The sequence below is a fragment of the Triturus cristatus genome, chromosome 10 (genome assembly GCF_964204655.1).
Source record: "Triturus cristatus chromosome 10, aTriCri1.1, whole genome shotgun sequence".
Lineage (NCBI taxonomy): Eukaryota > Metazoa > Chordata > Amphibia > Caudata > Salamandridae > Triturus > Triturus cristatus.
Genome location: NC_140593.1, coordinates 566,194,777 through 566,209,019, shown reverse-complemented (window position 1 = coordinate 566,209,019; position 14,243 = coordinate 566,194,777). Strand labels below are relative to the sequence as shown.

Genomic DNA, 14,243 nt, shown 5'->3' with positions numbered 1-14,243 from the left:
ACAGGAAATACAATTTTTAGACCATGTTAAAGCATAACACACAGCTGGTTTCTACACCACCCCGCCACTCTGATTCCAAATATAGGTGTGAGGGAGTCACAATGTTAGTCACAATCTTTCGAGGTCTACAACCATGGACTTGATTCCTCGGCTGGTCCTGCCATGCCTAGAATTTTCAGGCTGCCATCAACCCCACAGCTGATTGCGTCCTTGAAGGAAGCCATGCCACAAATTTTCACTCCGTTCTGGCTCTCTGGCACGCCTTCGAGGCCCATGGAAACTCTGGGTCCTCCAGTTGAGCCAGTGGGCCCATACCTGTCACAGTTCGTTGCCTTGTGACCCTTTACTGGACCCCTAACAATGCCATTACAAACTTCTACTCCGGCACTGAGATCCACACCAGGCCCCAGTAGCCTGATGCAGACACCAGTGACACCATGGGATGATCCAATGTGGATGCCAATGTCAGGCTCCAAACAAACTTATCTTGGCCCCCAACTGATGTTACGAAATAGCAAAGTTGCAATCGGTGGTTGTTGTACGACCTGACTGTAACCCGATCCTCTTTCACATTGCACCTACTTGCAGAGGTCCCATTATTTCTTTGGTTCTGACTCTAACCCTATACCAGAGCAGGGACCACCCCAAATGTTGATGGTGAAAGCTTGCCCCCCCCATCACTATGCTGATGATGCCTTAATCATCGCTATTCAGAATGGCAGTTGGACAACGCACCTAAGACAGTGGTTGACTCGGCACTTGGTCCATCAATGGAAGAGAGTGCCTCGTTTGCAGTGGTGGTTCAGAGGGCATCTGATGCACTAGAATTGCAGCTACCCTCCGTTGAAACCAAAATCAATGTTCTAACAGAAATTCTACTGCATGGGCCAGCGACTACTAACCATGCCCTCACTGATTCTTTGATTACCTTTTGCTCAAAGTCTTGTCCTTATCTTCTTGTGACTAGGCAGGTGGCCAGTCATCACAGACAGGCGCTTGATGACCCAGATTTTCTCACCATGCCCCAGAGAGTCTTATTGTACAGGCCTCGACCAGTAATGTGAACCCTAACTCCTTTCAGACCACTCCTCTGGATAGGGAGTCCAAGGGGATTGATACTTTTGGCAAGTGCATATTTTACTTCCCCAGTCTAGCACTGCACGCCGTAATTGCCATCTGTTTGCTGTGCCATTACACAAATGCCCTTTGGGATGTGGCCGACTAGATGTTGCTGGCAGACCAAGATGATCCGTGCATGACAGGACACTTCTAAATATGTTTTACGTGCAGGTCAGGACACTATGGATTGCCTGGGGAAGGCAGGCAGTACTAGTGTTTCCCTTCATTAACATGTTTGGCTGCATTCCACAGGATGCTCCTGCAATATTCAGGCCACTCATCTATATGCCTTTTGATGGGTCTCACCTTTTCAGTGAGAAGGCCGACTCTGCATTGGAGCGCTTTAAGGACAGCAGAACTACTGCGTGCTTCTTGGGGCTGTTAACCCCTGCCATAGTTTCTGCACCACATTAGAAAGTGTAGAGGCTATTACACAGGACTGGCATCTAGTCCGACACATCCTTTCCAACCAGTGTAGCGGACACCCTAGTCCTTTTAAGGCATTGTGTGCACTAGCATCAATTCTCCAATCTGCGGCCAGTAAACCACTTAAGTTTGTCCTTAGTGGTATATACACAACTAGTGGGGGGTAGGATTAAACATCTTCCCCAAGATTGGCAGTCCATTACACACAAAAGATGGGTTTACAGATCACTCAAAATAGTTATGCCCTTCCTTTTCTCTCTTTCCTGCCTACTATTTCTCCCACACCATAGCGAAGTTTAGGCGAGCACCTCTCCATTCTGTTACAGGAGGAGCAGTTGTTGCTCTTCATGTGAGCTTTTGAGAGGGTACCACACTCTGAAAGAGGAGGTGATTGTTACTTTTGCTATGTCTGGGTTCTGTAGGAGGTCAAAGGCCTCAGGCCTATTGTGGACCTTTGGTCTCTAAATTCCTTCCTACAGAAGAACAAATTAAAATGTTCATGTTAACCCCGATCCTGTCTGTTCTGGACCTGGCAACTAATGGTGTCCATGGACCTGTAGAGCATGTATTTTCATGCACCCGTCCTGCATTCCCATTAACGTTATATGAGATTCAAGGTAGGCATGGAGCATATTCAGTTTTCTGTTCTCTCCATAAGCCTCACCAGTGCCCCTCATTGTTAACAAAAATAATGGAAGTGGTTGCTGCCTACTTTTGTAGGTCAGGAGTACCAGTATACCTGTACCATGACGATTTCTGGTTGCCATGGTAAGTCGTTGACTACCTCCAGATGGTGATGAACCTATTAACATTGTTGGGGTTCGCTATCAATGAACCAAAGTCCCGCTTGGATCCTTCCCAGAGGCTTCCATTCATTGCAGCAGTCTGAACATGGGATTTTAGAGCTTTCCCCCCACCACAACTAAGCAAGACATTGAGGCTATGATCCAGATGTTTCATGCTCAGTCCTGGATCATGGAGAGACCAGCTTGAGGCTTCTTGGTCTCTTATCATCCTTCATCCTTTTCATCAGCTATGCCAGGTGGCACATACAGGGTGTGCAAGGGAATTTAAAATCCAGTGCACCCAGCATCAAGGCAATCTCGCCGATGCCATCCAGGTCTCATTGGAGATAGCTTGAAATTTGCAACTGTGGCTGCTTGAACGCTCTTAGTCCAGTGGCAGACCTCCTCAGCCTCCACAATAGAGATATTGGTGGTATGGGACGCATTTCTCCTGGGCTAGGAGTAGAGGAGATAAGCGGACTCTGGTGGCCAGCGGGGGGCCAACTACACATTAATTTGCCAGAGTTGCTGGCCATTCACCTCTGTTGTGATGGCCTTTATGCCATCCATCATGGGAGACAGGTGCAGGTTCTCAAATACAACAACCCTCCGTGGTGCTGCAACAAACGGTGGATAAGGAAGGCTCTACACCGCTGAAGTTGGTTAAAGCGCTAGGGAATTGATCTGACCGCGAACCACCCACCAGGGTCCCTGAATAACAGGTCAGATAAAAGGAGCAGTAGGTATTAAGCAGATCACTAGTGATGTTTACATCTTGAGGTGGCACATTGTGTCTTACAAGAGTTTTTTCCACCGGTGAGAAGGCAGTGTAGAAAAGTTTTGTGTTGTAGTTTCCGTAAGAGCACTTGTTAGGAGATGCAGTCCGACTGGAATGGAACATTGGACTCCTGTACATCTTCCGGTCCCTGCCTCAAGTTATAAAAATAGATCAGAAACTACCAGGCCCAAGTTATCCTAGTGGCTCCTGATTGGGTCAGGATAGTGTTGACCAAGACATTCTGGACATGAGCATTTGCCCTCCAATCACATTGCCACTTCACGAGTCCCATCTGTCCCACGGCAGGGACCTAAACCCAAATATGTCCAGTCTAAATGTGTGGAGTTTAAGCGACAAGAAACTGACATCAGTGTAGAGGTTTGGGGCATTTATGCAGCTCCACTCCTTCACTTCTGGGGTGATGTGTGGTCATTGTTTAGTTGCATACTACAACCTAGCGGCACTTGGGAGCACTAGTATGGAAAACATTTTCAGACCCAGTCTGGCTCCTGCGGGGTATTTTAAGGTGGGGAATCTGCGGTTAGAGTATCTACCAAAAAGAGTGTTACCGAAGTTTAGTCACTTGTTTTTCTTGATAAAGATTTGCTCTCTTGTATTTTTACCAATGCTTAAACCACAGGTTTTGGATGAGAAAAAAAGCATGTGCTCGTAAGAGAGCTTGAGAGGTCTGTTGCCTTAAAACCTTTGTGTGACTCTGGGGAGCCATTTGTGTAAAGTCCATGAAAAAATGCCATGTAGGTGCATATATATTCATTCAAATATTTGTGTGTGATATTTTTGTTTTGTAGGGCAGAAATATTTTAAAAGGTCCCCAAGAAGCTTTGATGGTTTCAGTGAGACCAGTTCTGTTAGCTACACTGAGGAAGTGAAGAAGACTGAGGAACAAGCTGATGTCCCTGCACCGGGTAGTGCTGAGTTTCAAGATGGGTCACTACTACATAATGGCCACACGACTGTGCCAACAACTCCCACAGAGGAAGCGGCCCCAAGTGAGAAGTCTCAACCGTCCGACATTAGCAGTTCCAAAGCAGAGGATCCAGCAGCTTTAAGTTAATACTCCAAACAGTTCTGTATTAAGACTTTTTGTAGGAATAAAAATAGAAATTCCCTTCATTTCTGCAACGTTAAACCTAGCATTTAAATTCTGAACAGTGCCACACAATAGTACAGTAAACAACTACTGTAATCATTACGAAGTTGCAGTTTGCACAAAATATATGAATGAAAGCTTTCTTTTCCCAGGAGGTAGATGGTGTATTTAGTTTAATTAACTATCTTTTACTTGCTGCTTTTAAGTTATTCATATACCTAGTTGGTATTTGGGTACAGTTACCGTCAGTCAGCAACCGGTATGGTTTATTGTTTCTATTTATGACTTTTCACATTTGTTGACGCATTACATTGCATTTTATTGAACCCTATGATATAAATTGTCTATATATAGTTTGTTTGCTTGCATTTGTTGGCAATCATGCACTTTTGGGGGCATTACAATTTTCAGTTAATCTCCAGCCTAATGAATCCATTTTAGTATAGCTACTCCTGTACAATTAGATATTTCCTGGAAATAAGTATTTTCCAGTACAACTTGTCATCCAGTTTAAAACACACGAGCACTTGAAAAATTACAATAATTTATACACTAAAACCTGACTTGTTACCAGCTGTGAACACGAAAACAGTTGCTCATTTTAAACTGTGTATTGTAAATTTATTGTGCACACTTGCATAACATCTAGTTGCTTCCAAAAACAGTTCTGGGGTTTGGCATTTCCTAGGTGGGCCAGTGATCGAGAAGCCTCCGGGCTTAAATGAGTTCCTGTTTGCCAGGCTTGCATGTTGTTTAAATTAATCCCTGCACAGAGTATGTACTTAGTTACTTCCTGGCCACATATTTTAGCATGGTCTACTGCCATCTCCTGGGAAAACTGATTAATAAATGTTGGTGCAGTTCTTCCTGTTCTATCTATACAAAAGAGGTTTGATGCAGCAAATACATAAGAAAGCTTGATTTACAAGATCAATCAATGGTCTTTTATCCTTAACCTTTTTGTTCCTGTATGCTGATATATCCCAGTTTTATTCACATGTCATGTGTGCTGTGTTCAACAAATGGCCGGTGAGAAGCACATTCAATGTATATCCTGTTCACACTGTGATCTATTTATTTGGGAGCCTCCTAGGCCAGACTTGTGTTGCCTTTCTAAGAACTGCATCCTGTCTCTTAAATTTCCAAATGTAGTCTGTTATTCTGTGCTCATATCACTCTAAAGTAGCATTCAATACAGTTTTTGAATGCAATGCAGCTCTGTTGAATTTTTTTTTTTGTTTAAATTATTTTTTTTTTTTTTACAAATATAACCTTAGGGGAAAATTATACTTTTTAGAGGGTATTAATCTGTTGGTACGTACTCAGCCTTGTATATTCCAAATACTGTAGAAACGTTCACAATGTGTCGGACGTTAAGGTCTGAATCAACACTATGTCATGCTCGAACATACATTATGTGTTGTTCATCTCAAATTAGGCCTAAAGCAAATATGCAGGTCAAATGCACTATTGTTTTTCTTTCCCTTCAGCTTGTTGAGTGGTGTTGGGGAAAACAGTTTTTTTGTTAGATCTCTAATTTTTTTGATCAATGTTATCTCTGATATTTAAATACTTTACAGAAACTGAAAGTGCAATTTTTAGTTTTTTAATGCAAAGGGGCAATACATTAGTCTTCCCTCTTACTTTGTTTTTGTTGTTTATTGGTGCAATGAAGTACATTAATTTTGGTAACTGTGGGAAAGTCAACACTCTTTATATATAAATATATATATTAAAATTATAAAATAAATTTTTACAGTTTTTTTATATTTGGAATTGTGAAATTCACATTTCCTTGTATGTTGAAATAGAACTGTCTATGCTTTACTGTTTAATAAAGTTTAAGATTGTTTCACTATTACGAGTTGGCTGTTTTGAAATAAATCAATTTTAATTTTATGATTTCTATTTCAATACAAAAATGTACTGTAGGAACAACTTTTTTAATGTGTTTATTTTTATGTTTTTAAGCAACTTGTTTGATCAAATTATTGTCATTTTAAGTGTACAAACAATATATAGAGCTGATTTTGCTCTCTCCCACCTCTGCGCTTTTCAAGTAGTCACAGCATACCTTCAGAGGTTAGCAGCACCAGTCTTCCCCTATCATGTGTCCTTTTTAGGCCTAGTAAGAAATGTTGCCATTTTCAACATGCACATGGATCTTTCCTAAAATTGCCTTCATTTTCCACATCGACTTTTGACAAACATTTGAATTTGTGACACTTTGGGTTCGTTTCCTTGAAACACCGACTTTGTTTACACAAATCAACTTCGCGAGAACACTATCATTTTGCCTTGGCATTGTGTAAAAGGCCTACACGTATGTTGTGCAAATGTTTGTTATTTAGGTCTATATGGCGACATAGCTATCTGTAGAATACAAACAGTGGCAGCTTGCTCACAATCTTGGCCCAGGGCAAGGATGCCTTTTTCTATATATAAACATCTGTTTCTGGGTATAGGCAGCGGGATCACTTCTGCATACTTCCAGAGGTACCTACTTGCTGAAGCTAACATCTAGCAGCTGACTGACATCTCCTTGAGGGGTTCCATTCGAGGCAAAGACGAGATCCTACATTACCCGCCAGGTAATGGGGTTGGATCATCCAGGAGGGGGTTGCTTGGCAGAACATACACATACACCCAAGACACACAGCTTAGTGTTAGTTTGAGTACGTCAGATTTTTATATTATTTCATTTCTTTCACAATAGTGAAACTTTGTTCTATTCACTGTCCTGATGCTTACTATAACTTTCATCTACTTCTGTCTATTGATCATTGCAGCACATATTTTCTATACAAGAATCAGTTCGATTCAGTAAACATATAAAATGTCACTTTGTGTATTCTTTGTATATATCTCTAAACAAACAAGAGCATGAGTGTATGAAAGAAATGTTCTAGGTCTGTCACCATGGTTCCTGAGGGAACAGGGTTGTCATGTTCAGTGGTTGCCAGAACTGTTCGCTCCCTGTCTAGGTTAGGGGGCCTTATGGTGGCACTGTGAGCTAGCTGGTCTAAGGGACGACATACTATGCGGGGGTGCACGGAATCAGTCTGGCACCATCCTAAAGGTTATGTCGCCCACAAACTTGCAGATCCTACTGCTTAGTGGAAACTACACGACCTGGCACCGCCAACGTTGGTTGGGTTCTATTTTGTATGGATCAACTGAGTATTTCAATCATGCCTTCTCGGAGATCCCTAGGCACCATTATATACTGTAGACATTTGTAGTGGTAGGAAATATCTTCCTCTGCTGAGTAGGTATACCCCATGTATTGGCTGTTGGTAATTCAAGATTGAAAGGATCTAATTCTCACTGTGTTAGTATGCTCTGTAATTAAGTTTTTTTGCATATATAGAACAAAACATTTCTGAGAACTGCAGATATGCAGTCACTCAGAAACTACCACAAAATGGCCTCATGCTAGATGGTGGGGACGCAACCTTCGTGGATAGGGGCACACAAAGCATATAGAACCGAGATATTTTATTCTTGGGTTACATCCCAAGCTGCAGATGATGTAAGACGAGTATTTCACGAATACACTGAGGATGAAATATCAGATGAATACACTCGATATGAGGCAATAGATGTTCCTCTCACCTACCAAGAACATGTTAATTGGTTTGAAGTCACCCTCCAACACACTATAGAAAATGTGAGACTCTGCCCACTCAGCAATGAGGGAGCGACACAGCCACTCTGATACACACTGCATCCGGTATCAATAATTTGACTGTAGCCCAGCTGTGGGAATTATACAATAATCTAGTAACAATAAACAGATGCCTTACACAGTTCGAGATGCAAACTTTAACACCTAACCCTGTGCTGGCTGTTCAAGCTGCACCACCACAATTGGTTACAACAGGCATCAGCCCACAAACACTGAATTCAGTTATGGGAAAGGCTCCCACCAAAGAAATTCAGTGTTGGATTGCACATATATTTCCCTATACAGGCCAACAGGAAAAACACAGAATATTGACGATTTACTTGCCAATGGGGATGGCCTTCCCTGTAGAGGACGGTGCTACTTGGGGTAAGGTCTTTGTGCAGTATATACCAGAACACATGGTACCTGTAAGAAGCTGGCTCTGTATATACGATACCAAAAAGAAGTGTGGTGTGCACAGAGTCCAGTGAGTACCCAAAGGGTATAGCAGAGGATAAAGTAGATCATACCTTACTCTCAGTTTAGTGGTAGCTGGGCTGAGCAGTTAGACGGTAGTGTGAATGCATTTGTTGTGCATACTCATACATGGCAGGACACACACTTGATGACTAACTACAGGCCACTGTTAGTAACAATATTACTTTAGTTACTTTTATTTTTAGAAACCAAGTGGAACTCATTTACAGGTAAGTAAACTTTTCAGAAATGCAAAACTTTCAATTACATTTGGCAAAGGTTTGTAAAAGCATTCAAATTGCTTTACAAATGCATGTAAGATTTGTCAAAGTCAAAAAGAGATACTTTGTATTATTTTCAGAACCCACACTTCGTGCAGTACAGAGAAAACCAATGCAATCTTATTGGAGGAAAGATAGGTAAGTAATTTCAGGTAAGTGCTTGTCTTACTAGTTCAGTCTTCGGGGGGGGGGGGGAGGGGGGTTTGACCAATACTGGACAAGGGTCGGACCAAGGTAGGTACTGTGGTACTGAGTCAGTCGGGTGCACAGGGCACTGGGACCAATATTAGTCTGTGGGACCTGGTGAGTACCTCGAAGAGGCACCGGTTGCAGGTAAGTACCCGCGGGACTTATAGAGACTTCTAATTGTAAATTCCTTATCTTGGAATCTCTGGATCCGTTGAATTTTCATTAGCATTGGTCGGCTCCGTGTCCGGCGTTGTGCACACCCGAAATGACGTTGCGGGACCTACATAGATGACGTAGTACCGGATTCAAGCCCTGCGGATCCTGTCTTCAGATGATGTCCGTGACGTATTTGCACCGGGTGTGCCTCTGGTGCTTGAGGGCTACCATGACCCGCAGTCGTGCGCCGCATGCCGGGCCATGAATCCAAAAGCTTTGCGGGAGTGGTCCCGAAGCTGCTGAAGGCCCAGTGCTGTGCTCCATGTCGCTCTAATTCTCACTCGAGAGGAAGCTCTCAAGGGAGGCCGCAGAGCCTGCACTCCTCGTCCCATTTGATCCGTTCAGGTAAGCACAAGAGAAAGTAGAAGCATAGGTGTTCTTCTCCTTTGCCCATTATATCGGCCGATGCGACGCAGGACACAGAGCTTTGTCGCTCTATGCCTCCGTCCCCGTAGCCTCTTTTCTAGACGACTCTGCACCTCCCCACTTTTCTGGGAGACGGAGCATCTCCTGCCCAATTTTGACAGTTTTATGAGACCTTGCACCATCTTTGGGTAGTCTGACTCTGCTGGTATGCCTTTGGGCCCCGCAAAGTCGGTTGGGGCCCTCAGGACTTTGACACCGGCAGCTCTGGCCCTGGCTTGGTAGGGCCCCTGTGGATCTGTTATCGGATTCGGATCGACGTCGGTTGTTCCACCTCGACCTTCCCAATGTCGATCCCAGCGTGGACCATCTTGGGAAGAGGGTATTTTCTTCCTCGAGCTTGGCATTGCAGTCGATGAATACCACTTGCCTCTTTAGCTGCTACTCCCATACCATCTCCCATTAGATCTAGGATATGGGTGAGCCTCAGTGCCCGCCTCAGTGCCCGGAGGCCAGGCTGTTCTCTCCCAGGCAGTTGCGGGTGGGAGATGCGCGACGAAATTCACCATTCGTAGTGCACTGGACACTGGGCAGAACGGTTACCTCGTCAGTAGCATTATAGCTCCACGACTGATTGAGGACTTTTAGCTTTTCAGGATATGTCTAATCTACTCTGACGTAGGCAGACTCCACGCTTGACACCTTCAAGGAATCTCAGGCTACAGACAGATCCTTGGGCCTCACGGCTCCAATCGGTTTCCCTTTTGTGGCTATGGCAGGGGTGCCCAGCCATGTCTTGTCCAGCCCAGCCACCCAGTCATGCAAGCTGTCCAGCCTCCTTGTGGCCACGGATGTGGGACCCAGCGTCCTCGTGGGTCAGGGAGCCAGCGTTTGGGTCAGTCCACCCCTCTGCCCATGCCTCCAAACCCTCCCATTTGAGATTTTAGGCCTATCATCGGCTAGTCGGAAGCAGGATTTGCCATCACCTCCTCCTCTGGCAGTCCATCACGTCGGACAGGTGGGTTCTGCAGATAGTCTGAATGGGCTACTCCGTCCCCTTCGAGACTACACCTGACCTCCTACGACCGTATGTCTGAGGATCATTTGGCGCTTCTCCGAGAGGAAGCCACAGCTCTCTTGGCCAAGGGGGCCATAGACAGGGTCCCGCTGTCAGAAGTAGGATAGGACAGGGTTGTTATTCCCACTACTTTCTGGGGCCCAAAAAGGACAAAGACCTGTGTCCTATCTTAGACTTTCGGACCCTCAACTTCTTCCTTTCGAAAGAGAAGTTCAAAATGCTCACTTTGCCCAGGTCCTTTCTGCCCTAGACACAGGAGGCTGGATGATAGCGTTGGACCTGCAGGACGCTTATTTCCATATCCCCGTCCTGTCTGCCCACAGACGTTACTTGCGGCTCACTGTGGGCCATGAGCATTTTCAGTTGACCATGCTCCCCTTTGGCCTCATCAGTGCCCATCAGGTGTTCACTTAAGAAATGGAGGTGGTCGCAGCTCATCTGCGCAGATCAGGGGTACCAGTCTTCCCCTATATCGATGACTGGCTGTTGGAAGGTGGGCTCGCCCCAGGCTGTTGTCTCCCACATCCACACTATGGCAGACCTCCTGCACTCGCTGGAGTTCATTATCAACATGCCGGAGTCACACCATACTCCCTCTCAAATGCTCCTTTTCATCAGAGCGATTCTGGAAACTGCAGTTTCTGGTCTGTCCTTCCGAGCAGCAAGTCTGGGATATTCTGGCTATGATATGGATGTTTTAGGCTCTATCCTGGATTTTGGTAAGAACGACTGAGGCTGCTGGGCCTCATAGCCTCCTGCATCCTGCTGGTGGGTGGCATAGCAGGCTCTGCAGTGGGACCTGAAGTTCCAGTAGGGAAGCACCGGCGGAATCTTTCAGACTACGTCCAAATCTCAGAGGGAACTGCGCAGCAACTGCAGTGGTGTGTAACAAACCCAGATTGGGTAAGAGTGAGGTTCTGTAATTCTCGAGACTGACTCCATTTTATTGTGCCACCATTTTGTGTTGCCCTCACGTAGGCCTGTGAAGGTAGCCTGGCGAACAAAGTGGCCTGGCCTTCTTAGTCCATGTATACATTAACTAGGTTTCTTTCTGACTCTGGAATGAACTGTAAGAAACTGACCTTTTCACCTGAAACTGACCTCGCAAAACCAATTTCCATGATCGATCTTTGTCTGAGATTGCCAATCAAGATACTGTACATGTAATCATGCCATGCCCTGCAGTGCCATCTAAATCAGATTAACCTTTGTGAACTATGTAATTATAATGTTTTGCCCATATCCTGCTAAAACCCCAAAGCCTACTCACCTGCTGACCCTCCAGATTTTCCATTTGTTTAGGAATGTAATTGGTACAACTCCCTTACATGCCTGGGGTAGGATAAAGAGTATATAAGACGTGAAGTAAGACCATTCTATGGACTACCTCATTCAGTTGCTACGGCTTCTGTGTGACGTAGTCACACTCATTTGAGTTTAATAAAAATGTTCTTTTATATTTCAGCTTCTGTGCCAAATTCTTTATTATTGGTTTGAATGGACTAAGTATCAGTGAGACCCCTGAGAAGGAAATCATATTTCTTGAATTGGCGCGGCCAACGTGGGCCTCATCAGAGAAGTGGCTATCTGAGGGAGTGATCTTGTCAGAAGACAGAAATCTACTGAGGAGGACAGGACAGGACTCTACTAAGGAGGTACTCTGTGCACGGAGATTCTGGGGATTCTTTGTCTCTGCAGCCCAGTATATTTCTGATCTTCCTGATTTTGATCCTCCACATGATGTCACCTCTGACTGAGAACATTTTTGGCGTGAGTATTTTAAAAAAAGACCGTTAGGTCATTTAGAACTTGGCAGTTAGAATTTGGACAACCATTTGTTTGGTAAAAGTCGTTTTGCGACTCTTACTGTTGGTTTTTGCCTTGGATTGGTAAGGTAGTTTAGTAACACTTACTATAGCTTTGTAATTTTGGAATTTGTGTTGGCCAACTTTAGATTTGTATAGGTTAGTATATGCAAATTGCAATTTGTGTAGGCAGGTAATGAGGAGATTTTTCTCTATCTGGTTTTGTTGAACGGTGCAACGTACGAAGAGTACCTTAAGCACTACTTTGATTATAATATTGCATATTCTGCAGTATTTTTGGCATGCCTGTTTTCAAAGCTCACATTGAAGAATGTGTTGCTTTTTCTTGGTGTGATGTGAAGTAAATTAGCCGGCTCCCCTAGAGGGAATACCTAAAATAGGTTTAGGTATAAAAACATATTTCTTCCTTGGTGATTCTGTATCCCCAGGGAATTAAAATATGGACATAATACATACATGGATCCTTTATTCTGCGCATTCTTATGAATGGAGATATGCATAGTGATTTTTGGTGCTCTGCCAGCCAAAGCTAGTGAATTGAGTGTATCTTGGCTTCTTGGAAATAAAGGTCTGTGGGGCTGTTTTTGCAGTCTTTTGGAACACTATTGAGAAGCGCTTCTTGTAAATATGACTTACTAGTATTTACAAATGGTTTGGTTTAAGTACAGTCTGTGGGCTGTCCTTTGTTTCTGTCTTGAGTATTGATCTGTGGGTTAAATGTGTGTTTAAATGTCTATGTGGTTTTCCCATTAGTGCAACTTCTGTAAGTAAATAGCGATGGCGCTATTTATGAAATAAATGACTAAAACACGCTGTATTGTGTGTCCTGAGTGTTTGACCCCTATCTGTTTATTTCTGAAATGAGCTCAATGTGTGTTTGTGGTTTTTTCTTGATGTTTTCAGTCTGTTAAGCAAAATGTCAGTTAATTAATTAAGTAGAAATTAAATAAAAATCCGGAAATGAACCATGTGATATGCTACAATAGCTATATGTTGCTATTTAATTTATAGAGTAAGCAATTATGCATATGTACAAACTGTTAAATGCTTAAAAGATAAAATTAAAATTCACATTCACTAGGAATAAATAGGCATCAAAAACGAAATTGTGTGTTTTGTAGAAAAATAAACTTATATTATTTTTTTACTTATATGCATTGTATTAGATATTAACAGGCAAACACTTCAGCTGAAGTAAATCTTTGCTGAACTCAAACGCAACACGCATTGATATGTCAGAGTTTGAAAAAGACTGACACCGTGCTCATGTTATAACACTGAGAGACAAGCTTTTACTGCCGCGGAGCAAATAGCAGGTCACGAATAGACAGGAATGTTTACTCAAACCAGGACTTCGCCCTCAGTTAAACACGGGTGGAACTTTGCATTTCAGGCTGTTGTTTTAAAAAAGGTTCCAAAACTACGGTTCATTATTTTGTATTACAAGAAGACATTTCAATTAAGGGTTTTCTCTCTTTAAGCATTTTTATAAGCATATTCTTGGTTCTAATGTTAGAATAGTTGTTCTTTAAAAAAAAAAAAAAAAGTAGCGCAAGAATTTGTCATGTTTCAAGTTAAGCTTCTGTGTTTAGGCTTATAAATAAATGCGTCTAAAATGATAGGCAAGGGATGCAGCTTGCTTTTATATATGGACCTATCAAAAATGATTAGGTTTATTAAAAATAATTATTAATTATGAAAAAGAATTATTAAAAATAAGTGCTTCTAAATTCGTTTTTTAATATTTATAAAGCTTAATACTCATACTGTGACCTCCTAGCATTAAAATTTAATTTAAGTTGTGTTGAACCGCAAAAATTAGAACATTTGCATATGGAATTTCACTTGGCGCAGGCGTAAAAAACTGATTTTTCTAAGGATTTACATGAGATATGTCTAATGTCCAATCTCTGCAATTTGTAAAGAA

The 14,243-nt window shown here is 43.0% G+C and overlaps 1 protein-coding gene across 3 annotated transcripts in view; it reads left to right on the top strand.

Annotated features, from left to right (window-relative positions):
* Nucleotides 1–6,074, top strand: part of PDXDC1 (pyridoxal dependent decarboxylase domain containing 1) — a 360,469-nt gene extending 354,395 nt beyond the window's left edge. For 2 of the 3 annotated variants that reach the window (XM_085632066.1, XM_085632068.1), the window contains one exon: nt 3,918–5,226. In XM_085632066.1, the coding sequence (XP_085488192.1) occupies nt 3,918–4,183 (266 nt within the window). In that variant the 3' untranslated portion in view covers nt 4,184–5,226. Of the gene's footprint in view, nt 1–3,917 lie in introns of all 3 variants that reach the window. The other variant, XM_085632067.1, reaches the window with a different exon arrangement.
* The last annotated feature ends 8,169 nt before the right edge of the window (nt 6,075–14,243 follow it).